The following is a 16333-nucleotide window of genomic DNA, read 5'->3' on the forward strand; positions in this document are numbered from 1 at the left end:
GGCAGTGTAGTTTAACAAACAGATATAAGAGAGCTAAGACACAGAAGTTTAAATAAGCTCTATAACACTCTAAACCGTTCCTTTAAACATACTGGGTGATGAACACATCATACCCCAAACAAGTCTTGTGCTTTTACAGCAAAGTCATGTTTTGTGTGTAATCCACATTAATCTTTTTCAAAGTTGGACACTAACTTTTTTTATGAGCACTCACACTGTCTTTACGCATTTTTTCCTCCTCAGATTATGTAGTCTTGTCATACGATGTAGTCACTCAAAGGACTTTAATAAACTAAATATTCTTCCAGACAGCTTATCTCTGTTTTGTCATTATGAAACAGAATAGCACTCAAATCACTAACGTTAAACATCCTGTGATGATGCACACCATCTTCCTGCAGTATTGGACTGCCAGTCCTTGTATCTGTTGAACGGCAGCGGAGTGTGGACACTGCAGGGCTGAGGGTGGAGGGATGAGGTGGCATTCGACCAACAGTTAGCACCACATAAAGCCTTTATCACACCTAAATGGCTCTGTCTCCCAAAGCCAGAGTGAGATAAGCACTGCCCATTCATCTGTAATGATGTGGAAGCAACTGGACTGAGTTGAGAGGGAAAGGCTAACTCTGACACAGTGTGGATGGCTGAAAAAGGGTGCAGGGCCAATGGGGCTTTTGTTTGCTCACTTATCAGAATGATGTGTGAACATGTGTTTATTTATTTTGTGTTCTCTGCGTGCCCCAAGTTAATTACAAGACAAGCATTGTTTCACCCTTCAGAGTCCTGTAATTATCTGGAAGATGAAAATATGTAGCGGGGTCCACACCGCGCCATGGACGTTGAAAAAGTTTCCCTTGTGACCGCAACTTACATTTTTGCAGCCAGACCAAACGCTAGTGTAAATTTAACCCTGTCATCACATGTTCTTTGTGAGCTTCTCTTCTCAAGTTATAATTGCAAAATCCCGAGAGTTCATGTTCGGCTTTTAATTTGGCAAACAGTATTTCCAATACTTCTGAAAGCATGTAAGGGCAGAAAAACATTTGGCCTTATTTAATGCAATGGGCTTAACTCTAAAGTAAATCCAAAAATCTGTCTTTGTTTCTTTTCCAGAGTTTGCACCCATTTGTGACGTGATCTGGTCACAAGTTTATAACTGTAAGGCCCTAAATACATGAGGGAACCATCACACGAGCCTTTTGGAGACATGATGTACATTGTTATTAGTATTCATATTCAGTGTGGATTTGACAGCTGACAGAAGCTGACTTCAAGACACATTCAGATGTCACTTGAGCTGCACACTAGACACAGTCTGTTACCAGCTTATCATGAAGAGCAGGGATAAAACGCAGCCTAAAAATGTCCATAAAAATATAAGTCAAGATTGACAATGTAGTCAGATGTCAGTTCTGTGACACAAAAGAAAGCATAACTAAATAGAAATAGAGTAAATAGAATAAAAAACAACACATGCATATCATTCTCCATGGTCGTTTTGGATGAAGCAAATAAAAAAAGCTGGCTGACATGGCAATTGGGAAAAAAAAAAAAAATGCAACAAACTGTGAGGACGATGTATCCCCAGAGACATGGGCTGTAACACAAATGGCCTATTTTCATAGGTGCTTTCATATTCATTTAAGATTTACACCTTAACTACATCAATTAAATTTGGGATGCTACCATGACAACGTACTCACATTTCACTAGGCTTTTGAAAGAGAACAAGACTAAGACTACTTTACAGCCATGTTAGCAGTTCTGTGAGGCTGTACTTAAGCACCGCAGTGCATTCAGTTAAAGGCAAATGTCAGCCCGCTGTCATGTGCACAACTCTGAAGTGCTGATATTATAGCAGATATAATGGTTACCATGTTCTCCATCCTCAATTACCATGGTAGCATGGTAAGATCTGCTAATTAGCTGGCAACAGCTGATGGACGTGTCATTCTTTTTCCAAGCCATACAAGAGAGCTGTACCAAAGTAATCCATCTTGTCGTATTTTCAAGTGATTTAATTATAACATAGAATCCTCTGTTTCTGTGGTGGGAGAGAGAAAAGCAAAGATTGGCCTCAGGTAAATATAAGTGTTATAAAGAAGTATACTATAATGATCTTATTAACATCTAACAGACACCAAAATCAGCTTCCCGTTGTGTCACCTTGTACCTCTTTAAACACACTGACAGGGCTTATGGCACTTCTATTTGCACACACTCACTCATACCTGCAACCTGTCTGTGTCTTGCAGGTTAAATTTGCATCTTGACTGCAGCTCTGGACCCTTCAGGAGTTCCAAAGAGGAAGACGGATGAGACCACAGAGTGTACCTGAGAATGCTACCTGTCCCCCGGCCTCAGCATGGCACCCTAGGAACGCTGTTAACCTGCCCCCTTCCTCCGGTCCTGTTTTTGCCTTTGTCATCTCCTATAACCCACTGAGTTTTTGATCCCTCTCTGCACCCAGCTGAAGTCCCAGTAATATGAGTACAAGAGCTTTTATTTTGGACATGTTGTTTTTTCCTTTCAATGCTGCCAGCCACCATGGCTTTGGTGGGAAGCGCTGCTATACTCCTCAGCAGGTTGCTAATCACTGTCTGGTGTGGCTCTTGGGACTCGTGCTGCACCTGACTCTTTCCTCGTGTCAACGAGTTGACCTGAAACACCCCATAGTGTCCACAGGCTATGGAAAGGTCCGTGGAATCAGGAAGGAGCTCAACAATGAGATCTTGGGCCCAGTGGAACAGTACCTAGGCGTGCCATACGCCACTGCACCTATCGGCGAGCGCCGCTTCCAGCCTCCGGAAGCTCCAGGTTCCTGGCAAGAGATCCGCAATGCCACTCATTTTGCGCCTGTGTGTCCCCAGAACGTGCACGGGGTTTTACCTGAGATCATGCTGCCAGTGTGGTTCACGGACAACCTGGATGCTGCAGCGACTTATGTTCAGAACCAGAGTGAGGACTGCCTTTACCTCAACATCTACGTACCCACTGAAGACGGTGAGTCTATAGTGTGAGGCAAAACTCTGATACAACATACGGGAGCAAGTGAAGTGAACTGTTCTTTGCTTTCAGAATGGGTCACTGTAATGGAGACATCCTGTCTGTAACTGTGAATTTTAGCAGATCTTTTAGCGTATTTGCATCAAGCAGAAAAGAATTAGCTTGTGTCACAACTGTAGACAGTGTAAGCACAGCTTGTACTTTTCTAATCATTTTCAAATTTCGTATTTGTGTCAGCACTCCCGAGAATGGTGTCATTTTGATAAGCTAGTCAGGATTACGTTCTGTGGAAGAGGACCTCTTAATGTAAGCCAAAAGACACCCAGGAGATTACTAAAAGAAAATATTAAGATCATTTCTGGGGCTTGTATTCACGCCTGTTTCAATTAGTATTGATTAATGTATAATTTTATAAATGCTCTGCAGCCGAGTCAAATATAAACTTTTTTTTTTCCGCTTTATTAAGCAATTAGACACTTTACTTTCATTGCATATTTATTGATATTAATATGTTTTAAAATTATACAGAACATGATTTCTGTACTTACAGCCACACTCTGACATGACATATTTTGGCTTGACTAACACTAATTAGTATGCTGAGCATTAACAGCACAAACCTAACAGCAGCAGATTTGTAGAGTATTTTGTGGTCAGTTCATCTATTGATCTAGCTGATCAAATAGTAAAAAAACAACCAGCATGTTTCTCATCTGATCTGTATTTTCTGCCCGAGAAAGCCAAAATACTGATTCTTTTTTCATCTGGGAAGATGAAAAGAGAAGAGCCACCTGATATATTGTGGTAAATGTGATCAATCTGTTTCTTTCTTCTCCCACCTTTCAGTTTCGAGGAACCACTACACTTACGCTGTGACTCACGTGTAATTAATTCAAACTATTTCAAATGTTAAAACACTGTCAATTAGGGAAATAAGCCAAAGAAACAAATTCTGACTGAAAAAGCATCCTATACAATGACTTATAAAAATATGTGACAAATGCAACACAACTTTGTTTACGTCTCAGGCGGTGATATTAGGCGAAAACCGAAGATCACTACAATACAGAACCGCCACCTCTTCATGGACTGTCTGGGTGTAGGTCTTCTATTAATGATCCTGTGGAGAACGTTTGAGAAAACAGATGGGCAGGTAGAAGAACGCAGGATCAAAGTGTGGCTTCGGAGGCGAAGCATATGCTACCGATGATAGCATCAAGGCTAATGATAAAATGTGCTTAATGGGCTCACCTGAGAGTTGACAGAGAATTCAAGAAAAGACGTGTTTATGCACTACTACTGCTGCTGCAAATGCATGAAGTCTAATGTGAGGATTAGTCTACAGTGGTGTAAAGCGTTGTTGTATTTTAACACTAAAGCTGAAGTTAAAGCTATTATATTGATGAATGCTCCACAGCCCAATAAAACGATGGAAACAGATTAATTGCTAGTGGAAAATATGAATGTCACTGTACTATAAAGAGACACCAGCGCATAGGAGGTAATAAAACAGGAATTATCAAGTGAATTCCTCATACAACCCACAGGAAAGAGTGCATACATATTGAACATGGCTGGAAGGAGAGTTTGTAATTGTACAGGATGTAGCTTGTACACTACATATATCATATAGTCCCAGAGAAGATGATGCAGAGTCTGCTGCGCTATTCCCACGAGAGAAGGTGTGCAAATGAGTGAGACAGATTTTACATGTAGCCCTGTCTGCTTGTCAGAAGCTGTCACTTATTGTCAGGGGTCACCGCTTACACAAGGCTGATTCTCTCCCCGAGGATATGTTTTGCCTTGTGTGTGAGAGGGAAATGGAGACTGGAGGAGAGTGAAGTGCCCCTGAAATCAAATGCATTTTTCACTTATTACCGTTGTCACAATCTCTCCGATTGTTTACATAATGCTAGACTGGTTTAGCATTATAGCAACGGGCCTAACTAAGTGTTAATAAGTAATAATAAGTATTTATTAAGTCAGTAAAGAACAATCTAAGAAATTTGGGAGGAAAAACTTCTTAGATTTAGCCAGCCATCTCAGCAAGTGATTGGATAGTCCTACAACCAATCACAGAAATTAATTATGTGATGTGTGCTTGTTGTCAAATTGTTGATAACTGTTCGTATTTCCCTATCAATATCTTCTACAACAGATGATGTAGAGGAATCTAAACATCTTGCCTCCTTTGTTCTAAACAAAATCAGCTCAGCGGCTCAGATGATGTGTCTGACTATCTCACAATGGAGCAACTCCAGACTGAAATTCCAGTAAAATTTTCTGGGTGGGCAAATGTTAGCCTGGCTTCCAGGTTATCTCAGATTAGGTAACACTAAAAAATAAAGTTCGATATAAAGTTCGATACAACCCTGTTGCCGGAGATGTAACTGGTCATTAGCTTAATACCTTTTAAGTCTGCATAGTCATGCCAGAAAATCATGCATTCTAAGGCATGATATTTTGTATTCCACAATACGTCTTATTGCCTTTTTAGGGTTATCAATTTTTTTTATCCAATCTTTTTGGTTTTATGTGAAATGTCTTGACAACTGTGAGACTGATTGTGGGGACAGACATTCATGGTTCCCAGATTTGTGATTTTGAATGGGATCTACTATACTGCTATAGGATTAACTGCCATAGCATTGGTCAGACATCCACACACCGCTGAGTATGAACTACTGTATGCTTTTGATTATTGCACCATTAGTAGGCATTGCAACTGCTAAACACAGCATGTTAGCTTGCTATTATTAGCATTAGCTGAAAGCACTACAGCGCCTAAGCACGGCCTCACAGGGCCACTAGCTTGGCCACAGTGTTTCAGCTACGCCAAGCTTTTATAGCTCTGTAGTAGGTCTGTTCTCCAAAGTGATGGTCAAGCGTACAAACGGTGGATGTCGGTGCTGTATTGTGCTGTGTTTGGCAAGGAGCAGATGCATTCCCACTCACAGCGGATGTAGGTGGGCCAAAATGAATTGGCAGTGCAGATTCATAAACAGCCTGGATCACAGTGTTTTGGTGCCAGGTCTGTGCAGCAAAACTCAATTTCAAGACATTTCATCTCCATAGTACAACATCACGTGTTACCTTTATATTTTAGCTTAGGTCATGCACCCTCGGCCTGGTATGTCTATTTCATACCCAAAATTGCTCTCACTGACCATGTTCACCATGTTTGTTTTTGGACAAGCAGAAATTCACAGCTCTCCTTTCTTTCTGCATCTGTTCACCCCTCCTTCTCTCTCCTCTCTGAAACCATCCCTGCCTCTTCTCCTCTCTGCTCTCCTCTCTCCTCCATCTTTATGCAGATGATGGTTGAAGGGGTCACTGTTCTGAATGCAAATGAGCTCAGTGTCCTTCCCCACCGGGCCACAATGTAACCCACTACTTATTCAACTCCAATGAAATTCAGTTAACTTACTAGATTTATGTAAATAACACAAATGTTCAGCTGGACTGAACAGTGAGTTTTACACTCTCCCTTTATCTCTCTCTTGCTCCTTACCTCCTTCTCTGGTGTTCCACCTTAACTCCCATGTTAGGCAAGAGCACTGTCTCACTGCATTCCTATTTCCTCAAGACACTCCCCAGCCAAGGGCCTAAGATCCTTCATTTTTATTACCGCTAGAGCAGCCATTTACCGTGCTCTTTATTAAAAACCATATTTCAGGAGGCAGGACAGTGGAGGCAAGGATAGAGCTGGAGGCTGGGGGCAGTAGAAGAGATGGAGAGCAAAAGGATAGGGCTGCATGTGCTGGAAGCTGCTGCGTGGATGCAAGGTGGGGGGGTTGAACTGAAGCCGTGTCTGACACCTTGTCAAGCAGACAGGCCACCACAGACATGACATACTGCAGCTTCATCCCATTTACTTCGCTGAGGAAATGGAGAGGGACGGGAGACAGCTTGCGTTCTGGCCACTAGCTCACTGAACCGAACAGAAACGCTGTTGACTGAGGGATGGAGCTGCATTAGGTCAAACTGTACTGGGACAACCCAAGCTAACTGCTCCTGCATAGGCCATTGCATTTCACTGACCAGTGGCCCATTACATCATGTGGCAGTCAGCCTACTGGCAGGCTTCTGTGCTGGAGCAGATGGGAAAGATGTTTTTTTTTATCCTAAAAAGTGTGTTTTTCCCTTTGGCTACATCCTAGTTTTTGTCTTATCTAGTCCAGTGTAGCGTCTCTTTAAACCTCAGAAGTCCATCAAGACCTAGATACTGACATGAGCGATTATTTCAGCTCAAATGCCTAACAAAGAAACACTGACCACATACAAACTGTATGCACAGTAGCATATAGTAATACTGTCTAATTTCTATACAGGAGTCCCGGCAATAAGGTATCCACACACAGCATAGACATCAGTGGACTCCAGAGGATGAAACATAATGACTTCATAATGATCCCTTAACTTTTTTTTTTTCCTCCTCAGACACCAGCATGTTGACAGGGTTGGTTTTTACTGAAACATCTGTTGGATTTTCATGACTTGTGATGAGGGGTGGGAGTTAAACGCGTTAATTATGATTAATTAATTACAAAAAAGCGCAAAAAAAATGAACGCATTTATTCGCAGTTTGCATTCCAACCAATGCGGAACTTTTGTCAGTGCACGATTTCCTGGTACACCGATTACACTGATGCACACGTCAGAGCTCGGCTAACGGCTACCAAAATGGAGGAATCGGATGAATGCAGTCCCGGTCCAAGTACGGACAAGACGTGTCGGCAGCCCAAACGTAAATTGAAAAATGTTGCTTTATGGGGCAAATATTGTTATGCGATTAAAATGAGATTAATCGAGATTAATTAATTGCAAAGACTGTAATTAATGAGATTAATTTTATTAATCGAGTCCCACCCCTACTTGTGATGCACAAATTTGTCATGTCCGAAGGATTAAATGGCATGAGCTGATAATCCAGCAGGTTAAGGTTTTCATTTATCCTGTGAAATATTTCATCTACCAAATTCACTCAATTTTGCAATGGCATTCAACGTTGCCAGAGTGTGAATCATGTTAACTCAGTTTTCAATGAAGTTTACGTGTGTAGTTTCTGATAAAATTTGCTGTAGAATGTGGTTCATTCATCAATATAATAGGCTTTGGTTCAATGTGGACATTCCTGTACCCCTCAAGATTAACTGTAATTACTTTCGTGATCCCCACCTTTTCCTCTATCAAATTTCATCTAATTCTTTGGTTTATCTTGTTATAAGTGCAAATGTTAGCATTATCAGAAATGTGCACGCTGGTGTTAGCATCTAGCTCAAGGCACTGCTGTACCTTAATTCAGTCAGGTTCTGTAGCCTTTAGATTGGGCTCTGGGAGACTAAGATGACTTTTCCACTTATTTTCTAAACTTGTCTAAACTCACCAAACCAAAGATTCTTTGATAATGAAAATAACCCCAGTACACAGTGCAAACTAAATCTTCCATGTCATTTTCCCTGTTTTATAGAACCCTGCTTGTTCCATTACACAGTGCGACCATCTTCGAGCTGTGCTTATCATCACATTTAGCTCTTTACTTGGCATTAAGGACTGGACTGAAATAAGAGAAGTCTCCATTAAGTAGCAAGGTGTGGTTTGAGAGTGGTGCTAAGTAATGAGGAAGTGCTGACAATATAGAGAATTAATGCGCCTTTTTATCCATTACCGGTCTGGCTACCTGTCTGCCCTGTAGCCCAGGACCCATGACTGTACTATCTCCTGCTATGGCAGTAAGTGCTCTCTGGATCGGGCGCCTCGACGGTGGTATTCCGAGAATGCAGCAAATCCATTCAGCATTGATCCTCTCCCATTTAGACGGGAGATAAACATTTTATATCAGGAAACCATATTCATACAGATGGATGGTTGAAAATGCAGCATCATTTTGGTGGAGTGCAGTGATGCTGTGTGTATCCTCCGTCAATAGATGCAAAGCACTGTGAAAAGGGTGCATGCCTTCACTTCACTGTGAGGTTTCCAGCAGAAGGGGTGAAGCACACATGTCAGCAACACACTGGCAGAGCGATAAACCCCTTGGCAAGCTGACATAGTGTGTTTCTTTAAAATGAGAGTGCAACTCCTCCCATTGAAGAGAAGGGAGTGTGCTGCTGGGCGGGTACAAGGAGGATGGCAACAGATGAGAAGGACACTGTTAACATGCTTTGTGTAGCGCATGGATCTTTAATGTGTATGTGGAATGTGCGGGTATTTGTATATTGGCTTTCTTCAAGACACGTGACTGAGAATGACACAAGACGAAGTGATAATTGTTTGTTGATGGAAAGCTCCGCTGACAGACACCAGGAAGAAGCAAATTAATGGGATCCTTATCAGTTAAGACTTACAGAGGCTGACACGCCAAGGTGTTGGTTGGTCACTGATAAATGCTTGTTATTGGCTCTGCCCTGTGGAGCATTTAACTGGCGTTGCCATTAAAGCTTAATGCCGAGCTCCTCTTTGACCTTGGTGAGGAAAATCCTGTCACAAGCCTTTCGCGGGCGGTTTAAATAACGAGAACAGCTCCCTCTTGGCTCATTTGGTGGGAAACACTCACATTTTAAGTTTGGTGCTAATGTGAATACCTGGCCACATGCATTCAGGAGTGAGTATCTGTTCCCTCTTGCACATGTGTGTGTATCACCAGGACTGCAACACTGACCTGAGCTTGCGCGGGGCACGCAGTATCTTGGCAATCCTTCGCTTTTTCTGACCGAAAAGAGTGATGGCTTGATTCCGCTTATTGATTTTTCTTCACAAAGCAGCAGTGTGTCAGGACTGATTGGAAGAACAGCGGAGGAGAGGTGGCCTCTGGGGTCATTTACGAGGCAGTCCTTAACTAGATCCGAAGCAGTTAAAACAGATGAGTTCGGGGTTATCTTTTTAGGAAGCGCCGTGCAACCCTTGTGCACAGTCGCCCAAGTGAAACAGAGCGTAACGTCTCACAGTTCGGCTGTTCTTGCCTTTGAACCCTCTCTTGTTTTTCTGTTTAGTTTTACTGCCAATGCAATCTTTTTGAATTTTGTCTTTTGTCTCTTCTCCCCTCCTTTTTTTTGTTTCTTTTTTATTTTTTTGAACCTCAGGTCCGCTCACAAAAAAACAAGATGAGTCTACAATGAACAGACCCAGGGATGAAGGTATTTTAATTGCATGTTTTCTCCCTCATGCTCTATTTTTCAAACTCCGTGGGGAATGTGGTATTTGCATCTGTATTAATAATCATCTCCGAGTCATCACTCTATGTGCACATTACAATGTTCACTGTTAACTGCCTTTATTAGCGCACAAATGTGTCATTCCTTCTCAAGCACTACCTGCATATAGTTGTTCTTCATTCCCCCCTTGTCAAATATACTGTTGTGTGGTGACTTGCAAGAGGAGCTAATTTACCATCCTTTCTCAGTTGACATGTGGCTGATCAACCACGCGCTGACATTCTGGCTTCTCTGTGTATGCATCGCCGAAAATCAATATTCAGTCCTTCATCAGCTGTGCTTTTATCCCCGCACTTAAAGTTCCAATGAATTGGTCTCCTAAATTATTGCCCCTCATAATCTTATTGGGCTTTTCCCAAACCTTCATTTTTAAGCTAGTGGAGAAGTGGAGCATTTCTGCACGTTCAAGATCACCGACGCCACACAAAGACGCTCTCACTACTCTTTAGTGATGCAGCCGAAACCTGTGCAGACATGTGCATCTGTTTTTGTACACGTGCCCAGACTCACTGTACATCACATAGCGTTGTGCACACACACGCAGTGCATTACAATCCCATTTTGTGCACGTGTGTCAGCAGCGCATGTGCAAATCTACGCGTGAGTGCATGTGGTCTAATTTGTGCAAGTGTGTGTGTGTCTCCTTTTTTTTTGTATTTTGGGCTCTGTGCTATTTGGATATTGAATTCTCTCCGTTGCATCTCTAATTGCCATGGTTTAAAAAGAGACAGATGTAGCTAATCCAATTGTGTGGTTCCTTAACGGTGAAAACAGAAGGAAGGATTCGTGCAGGATTGAGGAGAGGAGAGGAGAATAGAGATGAAAGAAAAGGAAAAGCTGAGCACTGTGAGAGCACTGGGGAGGGCAACGAGGGGGGGAAATAGTCATAATGAAGACAAGTGCATGATGAAATGACATTTATAGAGCTTTGGAAGTGAAAGAGATGTGGAGAAAGTCAGAGTGAAAGGGTGGATGAGTCGGAGACTGGTCGAGCTTGACATTTATGCCGACACCTGACGGATCTTGACAGGATCAGGAGGGCTGGGGTACGCCTGAACTCTTTCCCCTAATTGCTCAGGTATGGATTGGACACAGGTTCTTAAACATTGCCGGAAAACAATAGCATTAGCACCTTATTTTGTGAAAGTTGTTTGTATTGCCTGGGTGTGGATTTGGGTGCTGAGGCTGGCTAAAAAAAACTTTTACACCCCAATCAATCGAGATTACCATAGGAGAGGAACAGAGGAGTGGAAAAAAAGTTTAGAAAGTAGGCAGTTTCTGTAGTGGGATAAGACATTACTTTGAGAATGGCTGTGCAGGAGGGAGGTGGATGTTGAGGAGGATGGTATCAGGTTAGGTAGGAAAGATGGAAGTGAATAATGTGCCAGTGTTTTCGGGGGAGGCAGGAAACACAGTGAGCTCCTTGTTGGCCATATAGACCGTGGTTTGGTCCCCTAATCACCTCCCTGTTTGTGCTGAGCCCCTCTCAATTATTACACTATTCCCTTCACTTCAAAACATATCCACTTCTTCTACCTTTTAATTATTATTTTTTTTTATTAAACATTGTTGTGAAAAATTCATCCTTTCCAAATTATGTGGTATCTTCCGTTTATTACTACCACCCCAGGACGCCCAGTTTTCATTTTTCTTCCTCGTGTTTTTTAAGCTTAACCGATGATTTACCGTCTAAATTCCCACAATGTTGCCAGGACGAACTGACGAGAAGTTTCTCATTCTTTCACACCACTCGATCATCTTCCTATGAACCTCTTTCATTATTAGAGGTATTGAAGGTGTGATTGAACAAATATTTCAGTTTTCAGGATTTCATTGTATTTCTTTGTGCGGCAGTTGACTTTCAGTTTCAGTTCGGTTTCTTGGTTGCACACTTCAACGCAGCATTCTGTGTCTGAGTTAAGACAACTTTGGTGCATGAATGCTAAAATCTTAAATGACAATATAACTGTTGATCTTTCATTGTATAAATTGCAACGTGCTTGCATTTAATTTAGAAAGCTCAAACCATAATGTCATTTGGAACGGAACAGACATTAAAAATTGGAGCATATACCAAATAATTCTCACCACCATGTAACTATATAGCACTTCATTTACAGGACAGCTGATCCAAAGGGCTGTACACACAGAAAGGAAAGCAAACTACAACAACTACTACTGAATTTAAAGGACAGCTCCGCCAATTTTACACATCCGAGACAGTTATTTACTCTGTAAGTAAGTTATCCAAAGCCTTTTCAAATCTGTCAAAAGTCAATGAGTCAGCGTCTGGTGGAGCTCGAAAGTTTGAAAAGGAAAAGAGCCTGGGAGTGTGGAGTCGGAAAGCACTGAGCTCACCAGACCTCTGTAACCTGCTGCTCACCTCTCCTCTGCTTGAGGCTATCAGCTTGAGGCAACATTAGCTGCTACTAGCAGAACACAGTCGACTCTCAGACTGGAACTGTCAGCAGCCGACTACACCTTCTGGTTCCATTGTTGGGCTGACAGTGTTGTACGGTGCAGTGCTAATCGATTGGCACCAAGTATGTTTACACTGGTGGTCTTTGTTACCACAGCAGCAGTGTAACAGTGAAGAGAAAGCACTGATTGGGCCTTTGAAATGTAGATACACGTCTCATCCTAGGTTCTATCTCTCTGAGGATTTAATCCACTGTATTGCTGTGAATGCGGCTGATGACGACTGCTAATACGTCACTCCTCTATACTGTCCTGGCAATGCAGAGATAATTGAACTTGTTTACATGTCCGCTGGGAAATCAGCCGAGGTTCAGAATACACCAGAGAAGAGCAGGGAAAGGAGCAGCGCAGCGTCGTGTGCGACTGAAATTTTTTATTTTAATCCGCCTTGTGTCATATGATCCATAAAAGATGCCTGCATGTGTGAAGCCATATGTGCCGTTTCTACCACGTTCGCCCGTGTGTGTGTGTGTGTGTGTGCGCGTGTGACTGTGAGTGACGCACCCAAGTGCATGTGTAACCTGAGATTCAGGTGGTGATGCAGGCGGGTGTGCAAATACGTGAGTAGAATTTGTTACCAGGGCAACAGGCATTCGGTGAGTCGGTGCAATGGAATGGCTGGTGCAGTTCTATTAGCAAGAGGCAGTTTCCATAGCGACTCGACATCGCAGCTGCCTATGCAAGAGTTTGTGTGTGTGTGTGTGTGTGTGTGTGTGTGTGTGTGTGTCTCTGTATGAATACGGTGTGAATCCTGTGTGAATTTGAGTGTTCATTAGCGTACCTCGCTATGTATGACTTGCTTTGTAACGTTTCATATCTTTTTCATCCTTGCTATCATGTTTTTTTTTTCCCTGTGTGAACCTCCCATCCATTTCTTTGCCGCCGCCAGTTCTCTCTCATGCTGCCCTATTTTCATCTCCTTCCTTTCGCTGCCCCCCCTCCCTTCCCCCTATCTCTCTTTCTCTCCTCTTATCTCCCTGTCTCCCCCATCTCTGAGTGCTGAAGCTCATCAGGGTAAACAGATGCTGTGGCTGTTATTTATGTTTCCACTTGGTCTGGCTTTCATACAAATTATCCACAGGCCCTGCACAGTGCAGACGCTCATCCTAACTGGGCTGCACTGGCAGCTCTCTCAGCCTTATCCACACTCAGACCATACCACAGACGCTGGGAGAGGGGGAGGTCGGTTGGCAAAGGAGGGGGGCACGCTGAACCATAGCAACACACTGATGGGCACAGAAACACCAATAGCAGAGAGGGCATCAAACCTGTCTGTAAGATTTGCTCCACACATAGAGACAATTTTTAGTTTGGAAAGTACTATCACTGCGCACTACATGGGAAATAGACATCACAGAATAAGATATAGAGCATAGGCCGAGTGGGACAGACATAAAATACTTGCTTTCAACTACTAGTCCAAGGGATTTTTATTTTTTCATACTACTCATCTTTTCCAAGTGCCACACAACTGATTGAGGATAGAGAAATCTACATGTTACATAGAAGACACTTATAGTTATACGCCTGCACCATTTTTATTTATAACACACCACTTGTTGCTTGTGGACACATAAATTGAAAATAAACTGAAGAATTCTTCCCGGGACAATCGTGAAATTAAACATAACGAACGCCTTTGTCAATCTGTGTTGTGCAGATATTCGGGATCGCCGCAAGAAGCCGGTGATGCTGTTCATCCACGGAGGCTCCTACATGGAGGGCTCGGGGAACATGTTTGATGGTAGCGTCCTGGCTGCCTACGGAAATGTCATCGTGGTCACCATGAACTATCGGCTCGGTGTGCTCGGTAAGTTTGACGTGTCACCCGTTTGAGTCTTCTCTCCTTCAAAATGAATTTCTTCTGAACACAGAATGCACAAGAATCACTCCTTCATGTGCAGGGTTCTGTAGTAGGTCTCAACCTGTCTAACTCTGAGCTAGCATCGTAAGAATGTCACTTTATGCCAGTAATGGGAAACAGTGTAAAGATACTATTTGAGTTTCAACATAAAGTAACAACTTTTAATAGTTTCAGCAGTGTTGACAGGCCACAGCAGGAAGGACATGCAAGGGAAAGTGTTGGCAGCATGTACAAAAGAGAGACAGGTGTAAACTCCCTTGAGATCCCCCCCCCTTTAAGGCAATGTAACCCAAAATCAATGTAACCATCAAAGATAACACATTGATTTGTGTTTTCTATGTATTATTTTGTTTGCCTTTTCTTTACACTATAAGACTAACTGACTTCAATTAGTGCCGTATTTAAAGATATAAAGAGTGTAAAAATGTTGCAAACATCAGTTACAGCTTTGGTCAGTCTAGTCAGGGCGGTAAGATTGCTGGTTAAGAAAGTAAACTTTAGATAGTTGTTGCTTAAGCTGTTACTTTACTCAAAATGACTTTATATGAGCATGTGGAAGATGGAAGAAAAAGGCAATTAAGGCCCACAGTAACTAAAAAGTTCCCCAGTGTTTGTGTTAGTTTAATTATCTTATTGTATAATATTATTACCCTCATTCATTTTACATCAGACATAGCTTAATAGAGCATTAGCAGCCATAATAAAAGTACACACAAAATTAGCACAAACAATAAAAACTAGTGAAACATGTCATGTTTGGTTACCCCTGCCGGGTTCTGGAGGTTTTTAAGATGCTCTTAGCCATCTGTGAGTAGGAGGCACTCATTAATCTAGAGTCAGTTTTTAACAGTGTGGAAACACCTCTTAAGACTCAGATGTTTCGTGAGGTGGATTGTACGCCGGCTTTAAAAAGCAACCAGATGCCGTGTTCCTGAAAATGCCCTCTTCACGTACTCGGTAATGCAATCGAATCCCGACTCTGCAAACAATTCACTTTTTCCTCAGAGTTGTGGGTCTGCAAAGGAAAGAAACCTTGGCAGTTTATTTTTCTTTGGCAGTGTCTGTGAAGAAGCAAGACCTTACTTTGAGAATAGGTGTGCAGGAAGGAGGAAGCAACAGAAAGGAAAACACAGTCTGTTGTGATGAACTATGGAATGGAATCAATAGATAACATAATTAAATTACAATACATAGAGTGTTGTAAAACTGAATTCAGTGTTCTGTTACTCTTTAATAACCTGACTCAGCAGATGGTTTGTTACACAGAATCATCTGAGAAGTTGTCCTTGGAAACCATGAAGGCCGTAAGTACTGCTTAGCCCGACATGCACCTCCTCAGCAATGGGGAGACCACAACAGACAACAGCTGTTTTTCCGTCTTCATGCCATCTACTCAGACTTTTTTGTGTTGCAGTGGTAAAAGAAACTGTTGTTCAGCATTTATTAACTTAAACTCCAACCTTTCAATTCCAATCACCACTGTGTAAAGTGTGCAAAGAAACTCAAGACAGCTGACCAGCCATGAACTAGCGTTTTTGTGGCGTAATTACAAATCAGTGCCGACACACCACCGCACAAGTATAAATGCTTCCAACGGCGTAGCCTCCTACGACGGAGGCCCTGCGTAGATCCTTTGTGGGAGTATAAACCAAGCTTTAACTGATGAGACCAACTAATGACATGCTGCAGTAGAAGAATGTTAAAAAGGAAGCTCGAGCAGCAGTCTGTGGAACTTTGAAAGCTAGCAAGCAGTCAGTGTAGGAGTCAGTAG

General features: G+C 42.3%; 1 protein-coding gene across 1 annotated transcript in view; it reads left to right on the plus strand.

Annotated features, from left to right (window-relative positions):
- Nucleotides 1-1748: 1748 nt before the first annotated feature.
- The window catches only part of nlgn2b (neuroligin 2b), a gene marked incomplete at its 3' end in the record, with an annotated part of 33228 nt that continues 18643 nt past the window's right edge, over nucleotides 1749-16333 (plus strand). Inside the window, exons 1-3 of the mRNA XM_084564408.1 lie at nucleotides 1749-3003; nucleotides 10089-10142; nucleotides 14359-14508. Of these exons, the coding sequence (XP_084420534.1) occupies nucleotides 2487-3003; nucleotides 10089-10142; nucleotides 14359-14508 (721 nt within the window). The 5' untranslated portion in view covers nucleotides 1749-2486. The remainder of the gene's footprint in view (nucleotides 3004-10088; nucleotides 10143-14358; nucleotides 14509-16333) is intronic.

This window comes from Chelon labrosus, assembly GCF_963514085.1.
Source record: "Chelon labrosus genome assembly, chromosome: 17".
Taxonomy (NCBI): domain Eukaryota; kingdom Metazoa; phylum Chordata; class Actinopteri; order Mugiliformes; family Mugilidae; genus Chelon; species Chelon labrosus.